At 35.2% G+C, this 24,117-nt stretch overlaps 1 protein-coding gene across 4 annotated transcripts; it reads left to right on the top strand.

Moving 5' to 3' along the window:
• The first annotated feature begins 100 nt into the window (after nt 1–100).
• FAM76B (family with sequence similarity 76 member B) lies at nt 101–23,291 on the top strand. Of its 4 annotated transcripts, none has more exons than XM_037029707.1 (10): nt 101–525; nt 1,375–1,439; nt 2,539–2,593; nt 3,602–3,757; nt 5,522–5,721; nt 8,518–8,565; nt 8,757–8,837; nt 9,495–9,627; nt 13,341–13,442; nt 20,647–23,291. In XM_037029707.1, the coding sequence occupies exons 1-10, from the start codon at nt 439–441 to the stop codon at nt 20,734–20,736; spliced, it is 1,017 nt and encodes a 338-aa protein (XP_036885602.1). In that variant the 5' UTR covers nt 101–438; the 3' UTR covers nt 20,737–23,291. The 4 variants fall into 4 exon arrangements, with proteins under 4 accessions (XP_036885602.1, XP_036885601.1, XP_036885599.1 ...); XM_037029706.1 differs by having other exon boundaries at nt 102–525; nt 9,492–9,627; XM_037029704.1 differs by lacking the exon at nt 101–525 and adding an exon at nt 544–1,054.
• The last annotated feature ends 826 nt before the right edge of the window (nt 23,292–24,117 follow it).

Raw genomic sequence — 24,117 nt, 5'->3', positions numbered from 1 at the left:
ACTTCCTCCCTTTGTGGGAGCTCCCTCCTCCTTTGTGGGAGCTCCCTGCGTAGTCGGGGTTAGGGGTTGGGAGGAGCGGCCAAGTGACGCAGTAGCTTCCCCAGCTAATCAGGGAAGGGGAAGGGAGGCCAAGGAGGAAGTGGATCCGCTGCCTCTCAGCTAAACTGCAGCGAACTACCCGCTTGGTCTCCCTCCGCCGCTATCCGGGACTGAGCGGGAGCTGCTGGGACGGCGTCACTGGGAGGGCTGGGGCGGAAGTGGAGGCGGAGGGAGACGGCGGCGTCCAGAGGGACTCGGTCTCTCGTTGCGAGGCCCTGGTGGGCGCGAAGTAGGGGAGGGGGAGGAGGAGGAGCCCGCGGCCCGGGCGGCGGTGCCCGAGTTCCCCGTGGGGCCCCGCCTCGGAGCGGGCGGCCGTGGAGGAGGAGACTGAGGAGCAGGATGGCGGCCTCGGCCCTGTACGCCTGCACCAAATGTACCCAGCGCTATCCGTTCGAGGAGCTCTCCCAGGGCCAGCAGCTGTGCAAGGTCCGTGGGTGCTGGGCGGCGGGCGGGCGGGGTTTCCTCGGCTGTAGCCCGAGGGAGCTGGGTGCCCGCTGCACTGCAGCCCCGGTCTCTTTGCCGGCGTCTTGGGGGTCTGGAGCCCTCGCCCCCTCGCCCCGTCACCCCTTTATCGGGTGACCTGGGCAACAGCTGGGAAAGGCCCCTGAGAGGAGGACAGAATCCTGCCCTCTTCCAGGCGGCCCAGGACGGGTCCTGGCCCCAACAACGTTCAGGGGTCTCAGGGGTGGGGCTGACTGAGGCATCCACCTGTCCATGCCGCAGAGACCGTGGGGTGGAGATGTTTTCATCTCTTTTTGTTTTTTGTTTTTTTGCCTGGTCCTCTCCTTCCACCCGGAGGCAGGGGACGGTTTTTGCACTTTCTTGCTAGGAACCTGAAGCAGCAAAGCTGATGGCATCCTTCTTCCCTGTCCAGGAAAGCGAAGCGACTGGCTTGGGAACAGAATGCTCTATGATTTGGAGCTCCTCCCATCCCATTAAAGCCGGGATGCTGTCTGTGAGCAACGGTGCAAAATAATAAGTAGTTTCACATTTAACCAATACTTGAAATCGGCCCTGACAGCTTTCTTAATTCATCTGTAGCATGCCCGCCCCCCCCCCACACACACATCTAATAAAGACAAAGACACCTATGACTTCCCTTAGCAGTTATGCTGTAATTGGCCACTTACATAGTAAATCGTCTACAATTGTCTACATTGGGGGGCAGATTTTATTCATGTTTTAGATATTGTCTAGGTTAGGTAATCTTAAACCAGAATAGTGCAACTTGGGACGTTGAGATAGATAACTGATTAATTCACTGTCTTATTACAGGAATGTCGGATTGCACATCCTATTGTAAAATGTACTTACTGCAGATCAGAATTTCAACAAGAGAGGTTTGTATATTGAACAGTTTTTGATTGTTAAAGTATTTTCTGTAAGAAATACTTGGGGGTTGTATTTTCATATTTGCATTAAAGTATTTTTTAAATGGTTTAGCTTTTGAGATTTTAAGTTCTAAGCATTTTACACATGGTAGAAGAGAAAATGTTGACCAAAAAATTAATGGTTATTTTACATTTAGACTTCAGTTTGAACGTGAGGAAATAAGTAAATTATTATATAGAAAATGTATAGCCTTGCTAATGAACACTCCAAATATAAGCAGTTACTATTAAGTTCAAAAAAATGGAACAATATTAGTGCTGACATGGGCTGAGGAAAGGGCTGTAGTGTTACCACCTATCTTCCAAGAGTGAAATCTAGTACTTTTAAAATAGGATGGATCTGTTAGAAAAGAGTCTATACATGAAAATAACCCAAGAAAAGAAGAAGCAATTTCTTCATAACTTGGTATGGGCATAATAGTAGGGAAGGCCCAGTGGGAGTTTGGGTAGGCACCAACATGTAATGCTGTGCATAAATAGTGGCAGGTGTGAAGATCTTGCAATAAGATAGGAAACATTAAGGCTTTTGTTTACCAAAAATTCATAATGAAAATATTTTTAAAATATTCACATTAGGTCTGCAATTTTTTATCTTTTTCTTCTCATGGCACAAGTAAACTAATTACTAAAATTTTCTGGCACACCAAAAAAATGCATTTTTTTCCAACCTAACAAAACATAGGTATAATTTGATTCATTCGCACCAGACTGCTATTGTTGTGTTGGCTGTTGTCATTTTTTTTGACAATCTAAGGGAAAGGGGGTCAGTACTCCCAACTAAATAGTCAGGTACTACATGTTTTAAACAGTATTCATGCCAATTCAATATTCAATATTCACCTTGGTTGAAAAAGGAAGATGAGTAAATTTTAGTAGTAGACAACCATAAAAAGATCTTTATGATTGCATTTTTTTAAGTTCTTGTTTTATACTAGAGTAACTTTACATACTACTAGAACAAGTTGTACACTTTATCTGCTTTGTTAATCATCATGCTCATTACCTCAGAAAGTTACATAAATTTGATTACCTACAATTTTCTTTTCAGCAAGACTAATACAATTTGTAAGAAGTGTGCTCAAAATGTGAAGCAGTTTGGCACGGTAAGTATGTCATGTATTTTCGTTTTGTGTTATTACTGGTCACAAAGATGGACCTTTTAAAAACTATGCATAGTTTTTTAAATATCTCAACATATCAAAATATTTCAGGAAATAAATTTTCTATAGAAGTCTATGGGGAAGATGACATTTAAAAATAGTCATGTATATGCTTCACATATATTGAAAAAATGGGGAAATTTATGACTTTATTCATTAAAGATTCAGATATGACAAACTCCTAGTTACAGAGAACCTACTTATTGTTGACTGTTGTATAATCATGCTTTTCTCCCTTTCTCAGAACCTCCAACAATTTTAATATAGCAGCACAGTTTAGGCACTTACAAAAGTCATGACATTATCCTAGTACAAATTCTTACATGTGTATTCCAGTTATTACTGATACATTGTAGTCATGATTAGTCCAAGTGCTGGCCTCAAGGCTCTATAAAATCCTGAATTGTCTTTTGAATGTCAAAGAAAATCAAGGTGTATTTGTTATAGTTTATATTGAAAATGCTTATGACATTTTTTGGAGTTGAAAACATAGTATGTGTTCCTTGCATCTTATGTACCTGTATATGTATATCATAAATGTTTCTCATAAAAAACTATTCAGTAGAATAACAAAATGTTTCATAACTAGAAGTGAGTGTTACTAAAAAAATAGAAACATGATAAATGTCATTGACTATGATAGGGCAACCTATAGCATGTCCTTGAATAACATCATTTTGTTATGAAATTGATAAAATGCTATGGGTACTTAATTCACTTATATCAGTTGTCCTGTGGTAAAATTGGTTTTGATATACATCATTTCTATTCAAGTCACATACTCTATTGTCGGTGTTAACTTGGGACTTGCTGTATTTGACCAAAAAATTTTTCTACCTATTAGTTTCCTTAATCCCAGGAATATGTGTGTGTACTGGGTATATCTTATGTAGCAAATTTTTAGTATTTTAAAACATGTCTGTTAAGTAAAAATATATGTCTTTTTTTCAGCCTAAGCCTTGTCAGTACTGTAACATAATTGCAGCATTTATTGGTACAAAGTGTCAGCGTTGCACAAATTCAGAAAAAAAATATGGACCACCTCAGACCTGTGAACAGTGCAAACAACAATGTGCTTTTGATAGGAAGGAGGAAGGAAGAAGAAAGGTATGTTTTATTTATGTTTTGACATTCTGGAAATTAAACAAAACACCAAACAAATTGGTAGTTATTATAATTAATATACTACTAAGATTCGATGTATTCTTTGAGTCTGAAAGCAAGTAGTTAGATGAAGGTGCAGAAATTGTGCATTTTCTTTTTTGCATTGGATGTAGATTCATGTTGATCAGTTGAGATTATTGTGCTTTAAAACATATTCTGGGATGGCTATTCTATACTACTTGGTTGTCTAAGAATTGGTTTGGGAGAATTACTGCATTTAAATCCTTTCAGCTCCTAACCCTTTTGCTGGTTACTTGAAGTTACTGGTATGAAAAAATAATCTGATGGCATATTAACATGTATTAATTCAAAGTTAGTCTTGTGCCTCTTGATTTGGGGCTCATATTTTAAATCATTGTTTTTCTCTACCTAAAGTGACTTAAAAAGTGTGTGTGTGTATGCATGTGACACTCCTCTATTGATCAGCATTCACACAGGCCTCCTATTATCTGTCAGTGTTCAGTTCATTTGGGAAATGATGGTCTTTGAGGAGCTTTTAGCTGCCTCCATAGCAGTATATGTCCCCTAATTGTAAGAAACATCCCTCTGGCATTTTTCGGGTGAAGAAACAGAAGCTAAAAACAATTTTATTTTCATAGGTTTAGTCTTAATAATTTTGTAAAAAAGTCTCTTTTATTTCTTTTTGGTGTATACAGTTGATTCTCATTATTTGTAGTAGTTACGCTCTCTTGAGTTGCTGCCAACACTAAATTAGTAAATACTGAACTATTGCCCCTAAGGGCAATGACAGGATTAGGTTTTTGTCTCTGGTCACAACATGGTAATCAGTACATAATGTTTTGTTTTTTGTCTGTTTCTGTTTAAAGACACTTTATATTGTTGATTGATTAAACTGAACTTGTAGCAAATAGCATTACAGTGTGCCTGAATGAAGCTTACCTAACGTATGTTATTTTCTAGATAAGATACATTACAGCCTTGTGCTTAGGAACAATGCAGTGCACATCACATCACTATACCTGGGAACCATTTTAAACACTGAAATTACTGACCAAAAAAATGACAAGATGCAGAAAATGTGGTGCTAAATAGATCATGAGAAGGATACTTGTTTACAATATGAGAGCTGAAAGGCAGCAGACCGTCACCTTGTTCAACCTGAGCTGGGAAGGTTTTCAGTCCAGCTGAACAAATTGCTGCTCTCTGTATGTGTGTGATCACAGAAGCACTGCAAGTTGATTTGGGGATTACAGATAAATTTTAGCAAGTAGGTGGTAAATTTACAAATATGAAATCAGTGATTGAGAATCGACTCTTTGTGTCATTCAAGCTCTCCCTTTTTTCTATAAATTAATAGCTTTTACTGTAATGGGAAATACTTTTTGTCATTTGAGTAATTACACAGTAATTTAAGAATTCAAACTAGTGCTTTAATAAGATTTCTTGGAAATAAATCATCAATAAATTCTTATTTTCAAAGTAATGAGAAAACAGATTTTTCTCTCCAAAGTAAAAAAAAAAAAAAAGCCTCAAAGCTAATGGAAGTCCATATATCATCCTCACCAATTTTATGATCCTCCAAACAAGCTTTTTCCCAAGTTCAGTAGTCTAATTTTACTTTCATTTTGCAACACTCTTGTGTGTGTGTATATGTGAAATACAGTTAGAATAACTAGAAGTTGAGTGCTTTATCTTACGGCCAGTTAACAGGTACATTTAGTCTAATACAAATATGTTTTTTTAAAGGTTGATGGGAAATTATTATGCTGGCTCTGTACTTTATCATACAAGAGAGTTTTACAGAAAACAAAAGAACAGAGGAAGAGCTTGGGATCTTCCCATTCAAATTCATCTTCTTCGTCTCTTACTGAGAAAGACCAGCATCATTCAAAGCATCATCACCACCATCATCACCATCACCATCGTCACAGCACTAGCCATCACAAGTAAGTACTTTAGAATCATGTGTTCTAAAATCCTTCCAGGCATTTAATGCCAAATACTAGCTATGTGCTAGTTTCCACTGTATATGGTAAACTTCTTGAGTGTCTAGGGCTGTTTCCCCACTTTGTTCAGTGTATAAAATTACATATATTGAGTGTGTTTAGTTGTTTACCATAATAATAATGATAGGACATTCAGGGAATTTACTATGTAAAATTATAATCGTATCATGGAGTCAAAATACAGGTACATCAGAGGTAACTAATACTTCATTTATTCAGGTTGTCAAGAACCTCAATTTTTTTATTTCAGTACTTGTTAAGTCTTGTAAAAATTATATTTTAGGTAAAACTAAATTAAATCGATGACTAGGAAATGTACATTCAGTATTTTTGAGAAGAGATTATAACACTGTCATTTGTGACCATGATAGAAACATTCTAAATTTTGAAGGTTCTCAAAGTATGAGAACTAATTTTTTTAACTGGTGGTGCTTTGCTTTATTTTTAAAAAACACATAGGCAGAAAGTCTAAAATACAAACAACTGTGTGGTTTTTGAAGAGCAGTTGGGGGAGTTATATAGTAGTAATATTTTAACACTTTATATGTGTAGTATAAAGGTTCTTAAGTGCGGTTTTAGTCATCGGGGAAAAATCAAGAATATTGAAACAAATTTAAATGAAGAATACAGGAACATGATACAGATTTTCAGAAGAATGCATGTTATTTCCCAAAATTTCTTTATGAGTCTTTAAAGTTATAGATAGGTAAAAACAATTCTATTTACAAAAATCCAGTGCCTATCACAGGAACACAGTGATATTTTGGGAATGTAATGTGAGTCAAACATAATATAATTTGACTCAAGGTCAGCACATACTAAATTTAATGGAATGTTATTGAGGCACTGATGTCGTTTACTTCAGGGACAGTTTTTTTTCACTTGCTTTACTCACTCTGTTGCCCTTTCTGGATGTTAACAGTGGTAGACTGAACAGAGACTTCTAATCTGGCCATTTTGAAGAAAACTTGCGTGGTCTTTGTATAAGAATATTCCAGTGGGCAAAGGAACATAAATCTTTTTTGTTTTTGCTTCTTGCTTTGATAAACAATATGACAAATGGGATCTGACAGACCTACTCCTAAGACTCAGCTGAAATGTGCCTTTGCCTTGTCCTTTACAGATAAATTTGTCCCTAGTGTGATATCAAAGGACACTCTCAGAGTATGTTTATAAGGACCAAATTCTGTGACAAGAACTTAATCTTTTTTAAAAGTGATAGGTTTCAAAAGTAAAGAGAAAGAGGATGATGTTGACTTGTTTTCTTTTTGATTACTTAAGAAATACAAATACTATTTTGTATTTGGTAGATACAAACTGTTCAACAAGTAGCTAACCAGTGTGTGGGGTCCTCTCTTAAGTTTAGTAAATAAGAACAATTATGAGGAACAGTACATATTGAGATATATAGTGATGGAGGAGGGGAAGGGCAGAAATTCTGGTCAGTCTGGATCCAGGAGTGGCCCTCAGAAAGAGAGGGTGAGAATTCTGTTTTCTTGTTTAATCATTGCTAGTATGATTGTTTTCGTTTTGAGATCTGGATAGTGCAGTTAAGTCATGTGTGATTGTATGGCTTGCCAGTGCTTATAATGAAATTTTTGAAAGCAACAAAATTGCAACTGAATTCCTTAGTAGGGTTGCCGTACATTGCCACTAGAAAAACTCAGGTTCGTAGATTAGAGAATTAATTTCCCCAACTTGGTATTTACTTAAAAGTGGTTTTTAAGAGTATGTTTGTTTTTTGCTTTTGCTTTAAAAAACTTAGACAGCTAAAACAACAGTAAATTTTATATACATCTACACATATTTCTACCTACCATATACATGCTAGCACTGTACTTAATACACACATAACTCATTTAATCCTCATGTAATATAGGTGAGGTGACTGAGGCTCAGGAATGTTAAGTACCTTGCAAAATGTCACATAACCCACAATCTCTAATATCTTTTATGTTGTATAAATATGGTGTCTTATGCAAAGGAGATGCTTTATACATGTTGAGTTAGTAAACTAGAGATTAATGAAGGGTTGGCTAATGTGCAGGTACAGGGGGACAGTTTGTAGAATTCATAGTACATTATAATGTGGTTGTATTAACATTATGGCATAATGGAAATGAAGGAGTAAGTAAAAGCTAAATCAGTTGTTAACTGAAATTTCCCAATATTTTCAGCATGACGACTTCAGAATACTGAGAAAGATCTAGAGACTTTGGAGAGAGTTTTTAGGAGAAGTAGGAAAGAAACAAAGAAATTAAGATATTTTCTGGTTCAACTTGAGTTACTCCAAAGTAAGAATCTTCATGTAGGATTATTAGGAAGGCCTTCAATCTAAAGGTAGAACATCTATCTTAAATAGTGAGGGCAGCCTAAGTGCAGTGATCCTCAGACTCTGTAATTATAGAACCCTGTTTTATTCCTGGTCATATATCCTAATTCTTAATGATATTAAACTGAATTTGGAGGTCCTCATTAAAATAAAACTCAGTCCCTATCATTGTACCTTTCTTGAAGAACTTAAGGTAGCTGGTAATCATTTGATTAGAATTTATCTTATTGGAATGCGATTTATTCAATATATATTTGCTTACTCTAAAAACTTAATTGAATATGTCTTTTTCTGAGTGAAAGATTATAATAAACCATATAACTTGATTTCTTTGGTAAGAATGCTGTGATATGCAAATGCATTAAATAAATATTGTTATTAGATGTTTTTTATATATTTTTCAGAATCAGTAATCTGAGTCCAGAACAAGAGCAGGGACTGTGGAAACAGAGGTAAATATGTTAACAAATATTCTGAAGTATTTTGAAAAGTATTTTTCAAATGTGATATCCCTTTATCCTTGTTACTTAGGCTTTAAAAAAATCAATGATGTTCACTAATATTGTAAGGGAAGAAGAATAACTTATAACTTGGTGCCTTAGCCATTTGTACTCTAATTATTCTTATTAATGTTTGGTTTCAGCCATAAATCCTCTGCAGCAATTCAGAATGAAACTCCAAAGAAAAAGCCCAAATTGGAATCTAAGCCATCTAATGGAGATAGGTAAAAATGAATTCCTTTAGCGAAAATTGAACTTAGTTGAATAGTTATGGTTGATTGCCGGTTATTACTAGGTGAAAGAATAGAAACATGTGTCTTCCACATTGACTTCTCTGAGTCATCCAGAAAACTAAACATAATCAGTTGAAATTTTTTAACTTAATTTTGGCAATAAAAAAGTGGCACTGAACTATGTTGTTCTATTCGGGGAATAAATTTGGGTTTTGGAAAAAAGAAAACATCTGAATAGAGAACATTCTTTTTATTTTAATTATTCTTCAGTGAAACACGAATCTAATTGTGATATTTTAAATTGACCTGCTTGGAAAATGTTTTTAGATTTAAAGTATTATGAGCGTGACTTTGTTTTAGTTCATTAGCCAAAAGTTTGCTGATGTTACTGTACAAATTGGCTGCCTATTGCTTTACACTAGAAGTATTGACCCCCTAAAAGCTAATACTGAATTATATTTCTGCAGGTGTATGTAATGTGTGCCATTAGTAAGGTAATTTGCCAGTTGCATCCATTTCTGTCAGGTACATATTTTTTTGCATTAGCCTTAAGGATGTTTGTGGAATTGTCTAATTTATGCAATTTGAACACCTGCTAATTTTCCTTCTACTTCATTTAACTGCGTTTTACTTTTTTCTTTTTAGTAGCTCTATAAATCAGTCAGCAGATAGTGGGGGAACAGACAATTTTGTCCTTATAAGTCAACTGAAAGAAGAAGTGATGTCACTTAAACGTCTCTTACAGCAGAGAGACCAGACCATTTTAGAAAAAGATAAAAAGGTAAGAACATGGTTCACTGAAGCCTGGTTAAGATTTACATCTTGACTCTTGCTTGATAGTTGCAAATTTTACTCAACTTCCTTTAATAATTTGGTAATGTTTGTTGTGTGTGATTCTTTTAAGACACATTACAAAAGCCCAAATTGGAACCTAGCAGTCTAATGAAGATGGGTAAAATAGTCTTTCAGAATTTATGTTCTAAGAGTTCATTGAGAGCTAATTAGAATTGTAATGATTTCTGAACATTGGTTGTTTTTTTTTTAATCCTCACCTGGGGATATGTTTACTGATTTGAAAAGAGAAGAAGGAAAGAGTGAGACATCAATATTGATGTGAGAGACAAACATCATTTAGTTGCCTCCCAAGTGTGCCCCAACTGGGCATTGAACCTGCAAGCTAGGTATTTGCCCTCACTGGAGATTGAACCCAAAACATTTTGGTGTATGGAATGACATTCCAAGCCAACTGAGTCACCTGGCCAGAGCTGAACATTAGTTTTCATTAAACCTATAATTTAAAGAGATTTAATGTCTTATTTTGAAACTGAGATGTAAATGGTACATTATGTGAATTCTTACGATTTAAAAAAGTAATTGCATAAAAAAAGTTACTGTGTATAGTCTTTGATATACCAATCATGTATAGATTATTTCATAGGAAGTAAGTACATTTATTGGGACTTTATCTGTTAGATCAAGAGGAATATCAAATATGTTGCCTATTTACTGAAAAGTTCTAAAACTTTCTGTGTGAACTTGAGCAGAATGCTTTTACCTCTTTCAGCCTCAATTCCCTCATTTTAAAAATGAAAATATTGCCCTGGCTGGTGTAGCTCAGTGGATTGAGCACGGGCCTGCGAACCACAGGATCAAGGTTCGATTCCCAGTTAGGGCACATGCCTGGGTTGCAGGCCGGTTCCTGGTTCCCGGTTCCCTGTTCCCGGTTCCCGGCAGGGGATGAATGAGAGGCAACCATACATTGATATTTCTCTCTCTCTCTCTCTCCTTCCCTTCCCCTCTAAGATAAATAAATAAAATCTTTAAAAATAATAAAATAAAAATAAAAACGTTAAAAAAATGAGAATATTAATGCCATCTCATGGGATGGTTATTATGATTAAATGAAAATGTAAAGTACTTACTCCCGGCATGTGTAAGTGCTCATAGATGCTATTACTAATGTTTGGTCCGGTCATCTTTGAGGGTGTAGCCTACTTTTGTACTTGTTTTATCATCCTAGGCTAGTTTGACCTATTTCAGACACCTTATGCAATAGGAAAACATTAAAACATTCATTTTTAAAATTATAAGTAAGATATGATTTACCTGTATATGAATTATCTGTTTCTGAGTATCTATAGTAGTACTTCAGTCCGAGCTAGCTTTTTCCTCTGGCATTCAGCAACTTTTATGTTACATTTTCCCATACCTTGATGGTTTAATAGATTTAAATTTACTTTAATTCATTTGTACCTTACTTGAAGCAAAATCAGTATAGGAAATTTAGGGTTGGCATAGGTAAAAATAGGATAGTTGTATCTTATTTTTTAGGGTTAATTTTGAGTAACTGCAGGATTTTTTAAATTAATGAGTTTTTATGGAAATTTGTTTTATAAAACAAATTTAAAATTAAATTTCGTCTCTAAAATTAAAATTTAGAGACATTTCTATTGCACTGGGATGCACCTAGATAAAAGTTAACTGGTAAGTTTACTATAATAATGATTCCATAACCAAGTAGTAATAAATTGTGGGATTTTGAATCCTAAAAAAAACACTTATTTTTTGAGTAAAAAAAACAAGTGTACCAAAAAACACTTGTACCAAAAAACAAGTTTTTTTTTAGGTACTTGTCCTTTTCTGGGATGATTATTGTATATTAGTGTACTTCGTTGAGTTTTCTGCTATTTTTAGCATTCCTTTTTTTCTTAAAAAACACTAATGGGTAAGGGAAGTAATTGTAAGCCTAAAATAGCTACATACTTGCATTTTTTTCTTATAGTGTAAATCTTAGTCAAAGAAGTTATTTTTCTGAATTCATTTCACTTCGTTTAGTGACTTCTAGAGCCAGCCACATACTAGATCATGAGGATGTGAAGATGAATAAATAGCAAACATTCCTTACAGAAATTCATAATCTGGAGGCAAGTCACATTATAGTAACGAGAATAATTATCATAGTTGATCTGATGTGAGTTGGCATTGGGAATAGGAATTCCTTTGTACTAGGGAAAAGAGAGAATTCAATTTGGATTTGACAAAAGTGTAGATCTTTATTCAGAAAATAAGAATAAAAGACACCATAAATTCCTTTCTCTCCTTTTGCTGTTGTCCACCTTCCAGTGTTCTAGCTCCTAGGTAATTATAAAAAAGAACCACAAACCTTTAACATAATGAAAACTATGTAAAAGTGACCAGAAGCTTTTTTATGCTTGATTCTGATTGTGGAATTACATAATGCCAACTTATTTTTTTAGTGTCATGATATTTTTTTTAAAAGATTTTATTTATTTATCTTAGAGGGGAAGGGAAGGAGAGAGAGAGAGAGAAATATCAATGAATGGTTGCCTCTCATGCATCCCCTGCCGGGAACCGGGAACTGGCCTGCAACCCAGGCATGTGCCCTGACTGGGAATCGAACCGCGATCGTGTGGTTCGCAGGCCCGCGCTCAATCCACTGAGCTACACCAGCCAGGGCTCATGATATTTTTTATTTTTGTGTATCATTGATATGAAAATTTGTCATGTTGCCTTCTTCCTCAGATTACTGACTTTTTTCTTACATTTGTCTAATTTAGCCCAAATTTTAAAGTAACCCCTTTTTCATCCTTGTTAATTATTAGTTGTATTTGTGTCTTTGTTCTCCATTTCAACTTCAAATGTTACTTGGAATTGGATGCATAATTCTGTTATATTTTCACATGAAAGCAATATAGGTTTCAGTTCATAAGATTGTTCCTCTTTGTACTCACCTGTGTGAAACTTTTTTCTTAACTATTGAAAGATATTTTAACTAGAAACCAGTTTTATTACTTTGTTCATATATAACATAAAATACATTTAGTTGAAGCATTTTCAAGGTATTAGTCATTAAGCTTTACTCTCAACATATCAGTTGCCAAGCTCTCTTTAAAGGGTCCAGTGAAACCCTTTAAATAGAAACAAAAAGACAACTTCTCAAAAGTTTTACTGATGGTTCAGTATCATCAGTTGGTTGAAGTGTTACCCTGAGCCAGACACGTACTAGATCATGAGGATACAAACATGAGTAAGAAAGAAACATTCTTTAATATCCAGAAATGGGTAATCTGGAGGCAACTCGAAAGTATAGTTAATGGAAGTGATTATTTTAGCTGATCTGACGTGATCTCCAGTCAGGGCACATATAAGAAGCAACCAATAAATGCATAAATAAGTGGAATAATAAATTAATGCCTTCTCTCTCTCTCTCTCTTCCTCTTTCTCTCATGTCCTTCCCTCCCTTTGTTCCTCCCTCTCCCCCTCCTCTTGCTCTCTGAAAATCAATTAAAACATTTAATAATAGATAGAATTCATCATTTCATATGACATAAATTCTATATGTTATAAAACTCAGAAACTCACAATTCACTTTTATAATGAATTGAGTTTATTGCAAAGAATATTTAAAATGATCTGTTTGTATATGTGCATATATATATATATACATATGTTTTGTTTTGTTTTTTTAATCAGTTAACTGAACTAAAGGCAGACTTCCAGTACCAAGAGTCAAACTTGAGAACAAAGATGAACAGTATGGAAAAAGCTCACAAAGAAACTGTGGAACAACTTCAGGTAAATGGCATTGTATATGTAAAGTGTTAGGCGAGGAAGAGTAAATTTTGTTAATAGTATTCGTTGTCTTAGACTGGTACTGCTATTCCTATTTTATGCATATTTGGTGCATTTCCAGCTTTGATTCAGATTTTGCAATAAACTATTGCAAAATAGTTTAAGCCTGCTCTCATTAAAAGTTATAGTTTGACAGCTGTTAAGTCTGTTTCATGCATCCATGCCTCTGGTTTTTGTCAGAGGGGATGCAGGAGGGGAGACTGGATGAAGGAAGGTGAAGGGATCAGCCAGAGAACATACATACATAATCCGTAGATGCAGACAACAGTGTGGTGACGGCCAGAGGGAAAAGGGTGGGGGGGCTGGGTGGAGGTAGGCAAAGCAGGGGAAAATGGGGACATCTGTGAGAGTGTCGACAGTAAAAATAAAGTCTGAAAAAAAGTTACTGCTTGAAATTACTAGATAGGGGATTTAATATACTTACATTGATTCTGAAAACTCCTGCCTAAACTTCAAGTGATGTTTTCAGAGGAGAATGTCATTGCAATATGTTCAATTGATCATTGAAAAACAAAATATTAAAAATGAGATTTGTGAAAACCAGGTCTTTAGTACATTGTACAGTCATTCTTTTTACTTCCTCCCAGATAATGGGAAGGGAGATGGGTATACAAAACCAATTTTAAAGGATCTCAAGTGGAGGAAATTTGCGCTGCTTGCTGTGATGCAAGGCATCTAAGTCAGCCTCAGTACTGCCAAGTATATATATACTCAGTAGGACTTTAATATAGAGAACAATTGAGTGGTGCAACCAAGAGTCACCAGTTACAAACAGGTATCTGATGTCTGGCACACTTGAGATGGAGAGCATCCAACGAGGATATAGATTATTTCCTTATTTAAGCTTTTCTTACCTAGCTTTCATAGACTTAGAAATTAGACCCCATTAAATTAGTTACATGTTCTGTTGATTTATACTCTTACATTTGTAGAATTAATCCTCAGTAACAGGGTTTTCGCTCGGGGGGCGGGGGGCAGGGGCAGGGCTGGGAATATAAGACAGAAAACTGTACTTGAACAAGAATTACATTAAAAAAAAAAACGTAAATGATGCCAACACGTACAGTGGGTGGGAGAGTACAGCTTGAGAAGGAAGGATATAGCCCTGTTTTTTTCGTTTTAAACAATGCAGCACCAAGGAATATTTGCTCTTTCTGTCTTTTGGCTTTGTATTCTTTATCTCTCTTTGAAAGTAGCTTAGATTGAGTAAGATTGAAAGTAGATTTGGGAACCTGTTTAAATTCAAGGTACAGATTGCCTGCTCCTAACTCTTAATTTTTTGTGCCATTACAAAGAATTTTGAAGAGAAGCCTTACATAGAACCTGGAACATAGTAGGCATTCAAATAATTTGTTGAATGAATATTGATGTATGGGGATTGCCAATTTGTTTGTTTCCTTTTTTGGGTGGGGGTTCTTATACATTATTATTTATCATCTACCAGTATTAGTTTTATGATATTCTTATTTTTCTCATTCAGTTATTAATGCTGAGTAATTACCTGGGAACAGAATCTTCTGTATGATGATATACGATATAATATGTTTTAACTGAAACTCTGGAGTAACTCTGGAGTAACCAGAATGAAGTAACAGAAAAACTATGAGCAGTTCTTTAACATGATAAAACTTGGTGCTTCTCACTGTTCAGAAGGGCAGTTGCTGTTTTATTTTTTAGTGTAAGCACAGGGGAACCTCTTTGACATTTCAGCCCGATCGATATCTTAAGCCTACCTCCTCTTGATTGGCCCCTAAATTTTTGTATGGTAGAGTAGTAACTAATATGATTTTACATAGGCTATCTTATTTGTTCCTCAAGATACCTTACGTGGTATGAAATTGTTCACAAGATTAGTCAGAAATAACATAGAAACCTACATTTTCTGACTTTGATTTGACTGTACTTTTTACTGTTCTACACCTTTCCTACCACCTCAGATTACTTAGGTTTTGTTTTATCCTTGTTATCAGACCACTTTCCTGTATCTTTTGTGTTATTGCTAGAGACATTCTGTTACAGTTAAGTACACTCTTTTAACCCCACTCTCTTTAGCAACCATGTACTACTAGGTGAGTAAATGTAGTTAAATATTTGTCTTATCTTTTTGTGATAAGAAACTAAACCCTGTAGTACGAAATTTACCCTGTTGTGATAGCTCTCGAACCATTTTTAACTATCAAACCTAAGAAAAAAGCACTGAGCATCATAAGAAAAAAATTGCACAAAATACCAGAAAAACCTAAATTATCTGAAGTAATCAGGAATGCCCAATTAAAAAGTTACCTTTCATTTAGGAGATAAGTTAAAAAAGGAAAGGTTGCTATCATTTGAGTGGCATGTATGAGCCACTGTGTTTGACTAAATGTTTTATATATTTGATTAGTTCTTTCAACACCTGTTGTGGGGGGTGTAAAGTTTCTATTTACGTGTGAGAAATAGACTCCAGGTTACATAGCAGGTAAGTAGCAGAGCCAGGATTTAAAGCCAAATGTTCTAAACATTTTTAATTTAACTTGCTTAAGAGTTTTTAAACAGTTTAATGGGTTTTGAGGGTGTGGATAGAAAAGTAATATTAATATAAAAATTGTATCTATATTTAAATACTGCATTATAAAATATCTTTTTATTATACCAACATTAGAATAGACAGATTTGGCTTTGTCTCCATTTAACAACCGATGCACTGTTAAAATATTTTTCTTAAAAGGCTTTTTTCTTACATAATTTATTGGCAGATAAATTTTTTAGTGACATGATTAAGAGACTGAATATATAAATACAGATTGAAAATTAGCTGCTAAAGAATTAAAAGGAAAAATTACTTTCAATACCAAATGTTTGAGTTCTGGTATTTTATAGCTAGAATATGAAAATTATAAACTATTTTTTATTTCTTAATGATTGAGAAAAAATAATTTGAAGATTAACTTTTTAATGATTTCATATGTCATTATAAATGCTTTCTGGCCCCAGCGGGTGTGGCTCCAGTGATTGAGTGTGGGTCTGCGAAACAGAAGGTCACCAGTTAGATCCCCCAGTCAGGGCACAGGCCTGTGTTGTGGGCTAGGTCCCCAGTAGGGGGCACATGAGAGGCAACCACTCATTGATACTTCTCTCCCTCTCCTGTCCCTCCCTTCTCCTGTCTAAAAATAAATAAATAAAATCTTTGAAAAAACAAACAAATGATCTTTAAAAAAATAAATTCTTTTGTATAACCATAACTGAAAAATGTGATGGTGATCTCATTAAAACAAATTTGCAGACTGATCTCTTTTTATGCTCTTCTTAAATTTGTATTTTAAAATTTGTTTCTTAAGATGCATTTTTCGGCCAGTAAGTTTATTATAATTATAAATTAAATACTCTGTAGCTAACAATTAAAAAGAATACTGCCATTTGCAACAACATGGATGGATCTTGAAAATACTATACTGAGTGAAATAAGTCAGATGGAAAAAGTCAAGAAACATATGACTTTACTCATGTGAGGTATAAATCCAAAAGCAGCAAATGAAAGAAACCGCAACTCAGACAGATAACAGTATGGTGGTTATCACAGAGAAAAGGGGTTGGGGAGAGGTAGTAAAGGGTAAAGAAGGTCAAATATAAGGTGATGGAAGGAAATTTGACTTTTGGTGGTGAACACACAATATAATATTCAGATAATACAGAATTCTAATTGTGCACCTGAAACCCGTATACTTTTATTAACCGATGTCACCCCAGTAAAGAGAGAGAAAACAGTTCAAAACATTGACTAGGACTGGTCAGCTGAGTAATAAACCAGTAGATCATAAGTCTGTTTACTTGATTTTCATGAACTTACTGCCATGCATTCTTAATGATTTATCCTGAATTTGTCAAACTCTTTAGTTTTAAAAAGAAAAAAAAATTTTAAATTCTTGATGGTTCTCTAAATTTTAAATCGAAACTCTTCATTATCACCTTTAATTATTTAATAATCAGGAATGGAGAAATGCTGTTAATTGTGTGGTCAAACATAAAGAACATTTGACTTACAAATATGCGATTGCTTTAAGAATATTTGCATTTTGGAGGTCATAGGTATTAATCAGGAAGGGTTTGATTCGAGGAGAGTGGGGGTTTGAAAGTACAAAGCCTGCAAAGATTTCTGTTTCATGAAACTGCTGTTTAAGATGCTATGCAGAGAAGGCAGGGTGTTATGTTGCCATAGAAAGGCTAATACTAGAGTAGGTGAGGCACTGAGGTTAAAAAAAAAGTCTTATCTAGATAAGAAATCCTGAGACCTATGAAGGAAAGGAAAATGGTTCTCAAATATAAGCCAGAGCATATCGTTTTTAAAGTATATTTTATTGATTATGCTATTAAAGTTTTCCCAATTTTTCTGCCTTTATACCCCCCAGTCTGCACCCCCCCAGCTCTCCAACATCCCCCCCCACTTAGTTCATGTCCATAGGTTGTACATATAAGTTCTTTGAATTTTCTGTTTCCTGTACCATTCTTAACCTCTCCCCATCTATTGTATGCCTACCAATTATGCTTCTTATTCCCTGTGCCTTTCCCCCCATTCCTCCCCTCTCCCTTCCCCCTCCCCACTGAAAACCCTCCATATGATCTCCATTTTGGTGAATCTGTTCCTGGTCTAGTTGTTGGCTTAGTTTTTGTTCTCATTGTTTTTCTTTTCTTTTAGGTTTATTTGTTGATAGTTGGGAGTTTGTTGTTATTTTACTCTTCATAGTTTTTGATCCTCTTCAGTTTCTTAGATAAGTCCCTTTAATATTTCATGTAATAAGGGCTGGGTGATCATGAACTCCTTTAACTTGACCTTATCTGGGAAGCACTTTATCTGCCCTTCCATTTTAAATGAAAGCTTTGCTGGACAGAGTAATCTTGGATGTAGGTCCTTGCCTTTCATGACTTGGAATACTTCTTTCCAGCCCCTTCTTGCTTCCAAGGTTTCTTTTGAGAAGTCAGCTGATAGTCTGATGGAAACTCCTTTGTAGGTAACTCTCTTCTTTCCTGTTGCTGTGTTTCAAGATTCTCTTTTTGTCTTTAATCTTGGGTAACTTAATGATGAAGTGCCTTGGTATGTTCCTCGTTGGATCCAGCTTCTTTGGGACTCTTTGGGTTTCCTGGACTTCCTGGAAGTCTATTTCCTTTGCTAGATTGGGAAAATTTTCCTTCATTATTTGTTCAAATAAGTTTTCAATTTCTTGCTGTTGTTCTCCATCTGGTACCTATAATTCAGATAGTGGAACGTTTAAAGTTGTCCCATAGGTTCCTAAGCCTCTCTTCATTATGTTCCAGTTGGATGTTTATTTCTTCCTTTTGTTCCAGATCATTGGTTTGAATCCTGGTTTCTTCCTTCCTGTCATTGTTGGTTCCCTGAATATTTTGCTTTATTTCACTTTGGGTATCCTTCATTTGTTCTTTCATTTTTTGATCAAGCTCAATCAGTTCTGTGAGCATTTTGATTACCAGGGCTTTAAATTCTCCATCAGATGGGTTGGCGACCTCCTCCCTGCTTAGTTCTCTTTCTGAGGCTTTGTTGTGTTCTTTCATTTGGGCCCCATTTCTTTATCTTGGTACAGCTGATAAAGGTTGTAAGGGGGCAATGTCTTAGGTAGTCACCCGGGCAGGGCAACCCTCTTTGGGGGTTGCCCTGCTGTGCTGCCTTTGGGGGAGGGGCCAGAGAGGGAACAGTGCAGCTCTCCTGCTTGTCTCTAGTGCATTTTCCAGTGGACTCTTGTGAGACCAGGAGTTTTCCTCCATGGGCAACAAACCCCCCTCCTTCCCTGTCTAGTCCACAGTCAGCTCTGAGTCTGTTCCCCATTCAGTCAGCCCGTCCTGTGCGGTCCACTGCCTCACTGTGGGTCCTATCAGCCAGCCCTGCTCTCAAGGTCCCCTGCCTGGCTGCAGGTTGTCTCCATCTGATCTGTCACCCTGATCTCCCTTGTCTCCCTTCTGCTGGTGTGGTTGGTCTGGTTGACTGTTTCTTTAATTCTTTGGTTGTTGGAGTTCCGAGCAGTTTGATTTTCTGGTGCTTCTGGTTGTTTATTGTTTTTAGATGGGTGGTTGTTCTCCTTTTGGTTGTGTGAGGAAGTGAAGGGTTTCTACCTATGCCTCCATCCTGGCCAGAACTGAGGATACCTTAAAATTTTGTTATTTTAGAGCAATGCTCAGATTCCAAACTGTTAATATTTGCCCTATTTTGGCTCAAAAACTCCAAAAGTATTTGATCATTAATATACTTATATATATGGAGGGCACATATTATCTACATTTCCACAGTTAAGAGATTGCATAGGGAGACAGGCAGTCAAAATATGAAAAGTATACTGAGGTTCCCTACTTACACATTCCTCCTCACTAAACACTAGTGATTTTTCACAGCACATTGACTCAGAGGTATTGTCTGTCAGTGGTGACATTTGAATGAAGTGTAAATTGGGTTCCAGATAGATGACAAATTAAAATTCTGAATCTTGGAAAAAATTTCAGCCTTTCATGAAACTAAAAACAATGGTGATATAACTTCTCAAATTATGTAAAAGCCAGTAACAAATGACTATATGACAACTGAAACAGCAAAAGTAAGACCAGAAAGGGTGGTTCTGATGGGTGCTTCAAAAAATTTTTTTGAATATTATTAAGAGAGTCCCTTTGGAAAAGTGATAAAGTCAGTGTTTTACAAAAATCACTTTTTATGTTTATTTTATAAATAGGTGAACATCAAATGAAAGACTGTATAGTTTGTAGGGAAATACTCCTCCGAGATCATCCCTTGTGTCATTGATTTTATATAAAATAAAACTTATTTTCATTTCATGTTTTTAGGATAAAGAGCCAAGCATTCTTTTCTCATTTAAAATGTTGGTATTCTTTTAAACAGATTCACCTTTAGTTGCCTCTCCTTTTTTTTGGTAAATGATTGTATATCTTCAAACAACAGTGTTGACATTTATAAACCAATCTGCAATTTTCCCTCTACATATCCGTAGTGAAATAGGTGAACCTAAATATATTCTTTCATTTAATTTTGTTAGTGTATCAGTGAAATATTGTTCTATAAGTTTAAACAAAAAACAGCATTAAATAAGAAGTATTCTTCAACATAACTTACTATTTTAAACATTGTTAATCTTAAATGTTTTTGTTCCCACAGGCCAAAAACAGAGAACTACTCAAACAGGTTGCAGCATTATCAAAGGGTAAAAAGTTTGACAAAAGTGGAAGCATACTAACATCCCCTTGAAAAAGTTACTGATTTAGTGTTTCTGCTGAAAATGTAAATTTGAAAAATACTCTGTGAAGCCCTTAAATTCTGTGTAGTGGAAAAATATTTTTGCACACCAAATGAACTGGCGTGTTTCCTATTCACTTTTGTAACTGACATACAGCATTTTTTAAGTTGTAAAACATTCAAATAAAACTTCAACTGGTTTGAAGTAACTTTTTAATTATATGATACCAGGAGCTTTTTTGCCAGCAATAGTATTAAACAGTTGTAAAAGAAGTGCATGAGTAGTGCTTTTTATAAAATGCAACATGCAATAATAGAGTAGGTATGGTTTTAAGAAATCAGAGAAGCAGGGTTTTTGTTTTATTTTTGTTTTACACCATGCTAATTTTAGATAAACAGGTTTCAATTCAGAAATACAAAAACTTTTAAATGAGGAAAATGGTGAATACTGGTTTTTGGTGATTGTTTCACTTTGCATCAATATTAATTTAGGAGAGAATCATGGTGCTTTTATTAAATGAACTTCAGAGAATATGTAAATATATTTTTTAAATTTACATCATTAACATTAGTTAGTAAACTGGTATTTTCATTATTGCTATAGGAATTAATGTTTATTGTACAGTATCCAAGGTAAAATGTGTTTTGGTTTGTAAAAACAACTGTGGATTTTTACTTACAAGTGCCTTTTTGCCACCTAATGTTTTTATTTATAGGAATGCTGATCTTTTGTATATAGTTTGTTTTAAAATCGTGTTTAATAAATGTATATAAATGCATATGTACAGAAGCCTATTTCGAAAGGAAATCAAACTTGCTAATAAAATGTTTGAGGTTGCATTAAGAACTGATAATGCATATAGACTTTAGATGATTTTGTGGTTTGTTTCTGTGTGATAAGGGAAGCAATTGGTCATTGACTTCATTGAATTATGTCAAAATACTTCCCCAAAGATTTAATTTTAAATCACTTCTTGATAGAGTAATTTTATTTTTTATGTGATATGGCTTCATGTTCATATTTTGTAAGTTACATGTTTTGCTTTATTTTTTTTATAAAAATTTTAAAATTTTATAATTTTTCTGCAGTGGTCCATATATCTGCTTTCCTTATAATATGTGGTTATCTAAGTTAATATTTATGTACACCATACTTAATTTGTAAGTTTAAGGCAAATCTGGGAAAAAAATTAAATAACTTTTAACACCAATCTGTGACTATCTTTGATAAATGGGAATCTATTGTTTAAGCTTCAGGTACTATTTATAAGAAACTTATATAAGAGTCTTTTTAAAACTGTCTATAAAAGATTAAGGTAGGTTGGGATAGGTTATGGGAAGTTATTGACTAATTATATTTTGATCCATTGATTTTCAGCCTGTAATGGAATTGATCTCCTACTTTATATATGCCAGTTCAGACTTTTAGTTGAATTTTAAAGCATCGGGCATTGCTAGATATAATGGGTAGAATGGAAGGTTCTCTCTCTTAGGAATTATAGACAAGAGTAAATTTGTTTGAAGTACACTGAATATTTAATCAAATTTGAAAATTTTTTGGAAAAACATTGATTACGAATGTCATCAAAGGTCATTTTTCTTGGAATACATGAAAAATGTATTCCAACAATTACAATTGTAATTGTTTTTAACATTATTCATGTTTCAGTGGATTACTCCTATGGTTATTCATTATGTCAATATCATATAATTGTCCAGTGTGAAAACATACAATCTAGGGTAATTTTCAAGTGATAGCAAAGGACTGAGTCAGCCAGACTTGAAAGAACTAAACCAGTTTATTTTTATGATATCCTCATGTAATAGTTTTCCTAAATTTAGTACTTTCAACAATGCTACATACTGCCTTCTTAACACAGATTTTAATGTTTTCAGGATTTGCTAAGTTTATGAAATAGTCATTATCTTTCTCTAAAATTCTTAATGTTTTATATTCTGGTTTCATAGTCATTTGTCAATCCATAGTGGTTATTATGGTTTTAAAATAAGTTGTGTGATAGTTCTTTACCTGGTTGAAGCCACTACAGAAGGAAGATGCCCCTCTCCACTTTTTTAAGTAATGGATTGAAAATTGAAAATCAGTCCAAATAATTAAGCTTTGCTAAAATCTTTTAGGGGTTTTACACTATTTAGCATTAATTAAATACCTTCTCTTTATTTCATGGTCTTATTTTACAACTTAATTTCTTTGCAGTTGTGTAAACTATCAATTGAGTCCCAGACCTGGATCTCTATGTTAACACAAGGAGCTGATACTCTTTAAATGTGGACCTGTAAGGAGATACTATGGTGTGCTGTATTGTGCTTTTTAGCCTGTTTTCAGCTATTAGCATTTACCAGTGAGGGTCATTTTGGCTCAAGTTATTTACGTATTAATAGCCTGTGAATATTACAGTCCTTTTTAGATTGTATTGGTCTAAATATGCATTCTGCGTGAACCTGTTAAGCTGTTCACATGTATAGACTTGAAATACTGTACTTGTACACATCTGACTGTTGACATTTTGTACCTTTTTCTAAATCCAATGTTTCACAATAAAAACTTATCAAAAGTTTTGTATTAGTTTCCTATTGCTGCTGTAACAAATTATCACAAACTTGGTGGCTTAAAACAGCACAGATTAATTCTTTTATGGTTCTGGAGTGCAGTCCAAAATCAATTTCACTGGCTAAAGTCAACTTTTGGCGGGGCTAGATCTTTTGGAAGCTCTAAGTGGAGAATCCATTTCCTTTCTTTTTCCAGTTTCTGGAGCTGCATTCCTGCATTTGGTGGCCCTTTGCCCCTTTCTCCATCTTAATAGCCCAAATGTAGCATCTTTAAGTCTCTGCCTTCATTATCATATGGTCTCCTCTGTTTGGTTGTAGTATCTCCCTCCCCTCCCTTTTATAAGGGTGTCATTGGGCTCACCTGGATGAACAGACTAGTCCCCCAATTCAAATTCTTAATCACATCTGCAAACTCCCTTTTGTCATAATAAGGTAACAATCACAGATTCCAGGGATTCGAACATAGACATCTTGGATGAAAACTACTATTGAACCTTCCATGAGCTTTTAAAAAACATTCTTACTCAAAGATATGTCCATTGATTTTACAGACGGGAAGAGGGAGAGAGAGATACTGATTGGTTGCCTCCTGTATGGGGATTGAACCTGCAACCTAGGTATGTTCCCCACCCAGGCATCAAACCTTCTACCTTTTGGTGTATGGGGTAGTACTCCAGCCAAATGACCCATCAGAGGCCAGGGTAAACCCACCATAAAGACTTTATCTACATTTCCCCAGTATGGGGGCCTAAAACAGTTGGTTTGAGATCACTGGCTCAGGCCAAACAAACTATTTTCTTACCTGTTCATTCAGACTGCTTTCAT

Source organism: Sturnira hondurensis, unplaced genomic scaffold (genome assembly GCF_014824575.4).
Source record: "Sturnira hondurensis isolate 20B ecotype Veracruz unplaced genomic scaffold, ASM1482457v3 Scaffold0020489, whole genome shotgun sequence".
NCBI lineage: Eukaryota > Metazoa > Chordata > Mammalia > Chiroptera > Phyllostomidae > Sturnira > Sturnira hondurensis.
The sequence above is the reverse complement of the archived record's forward strand: the minus strand, read 5'-3'. Positions and strand labels throughout refer to the sequence as shown.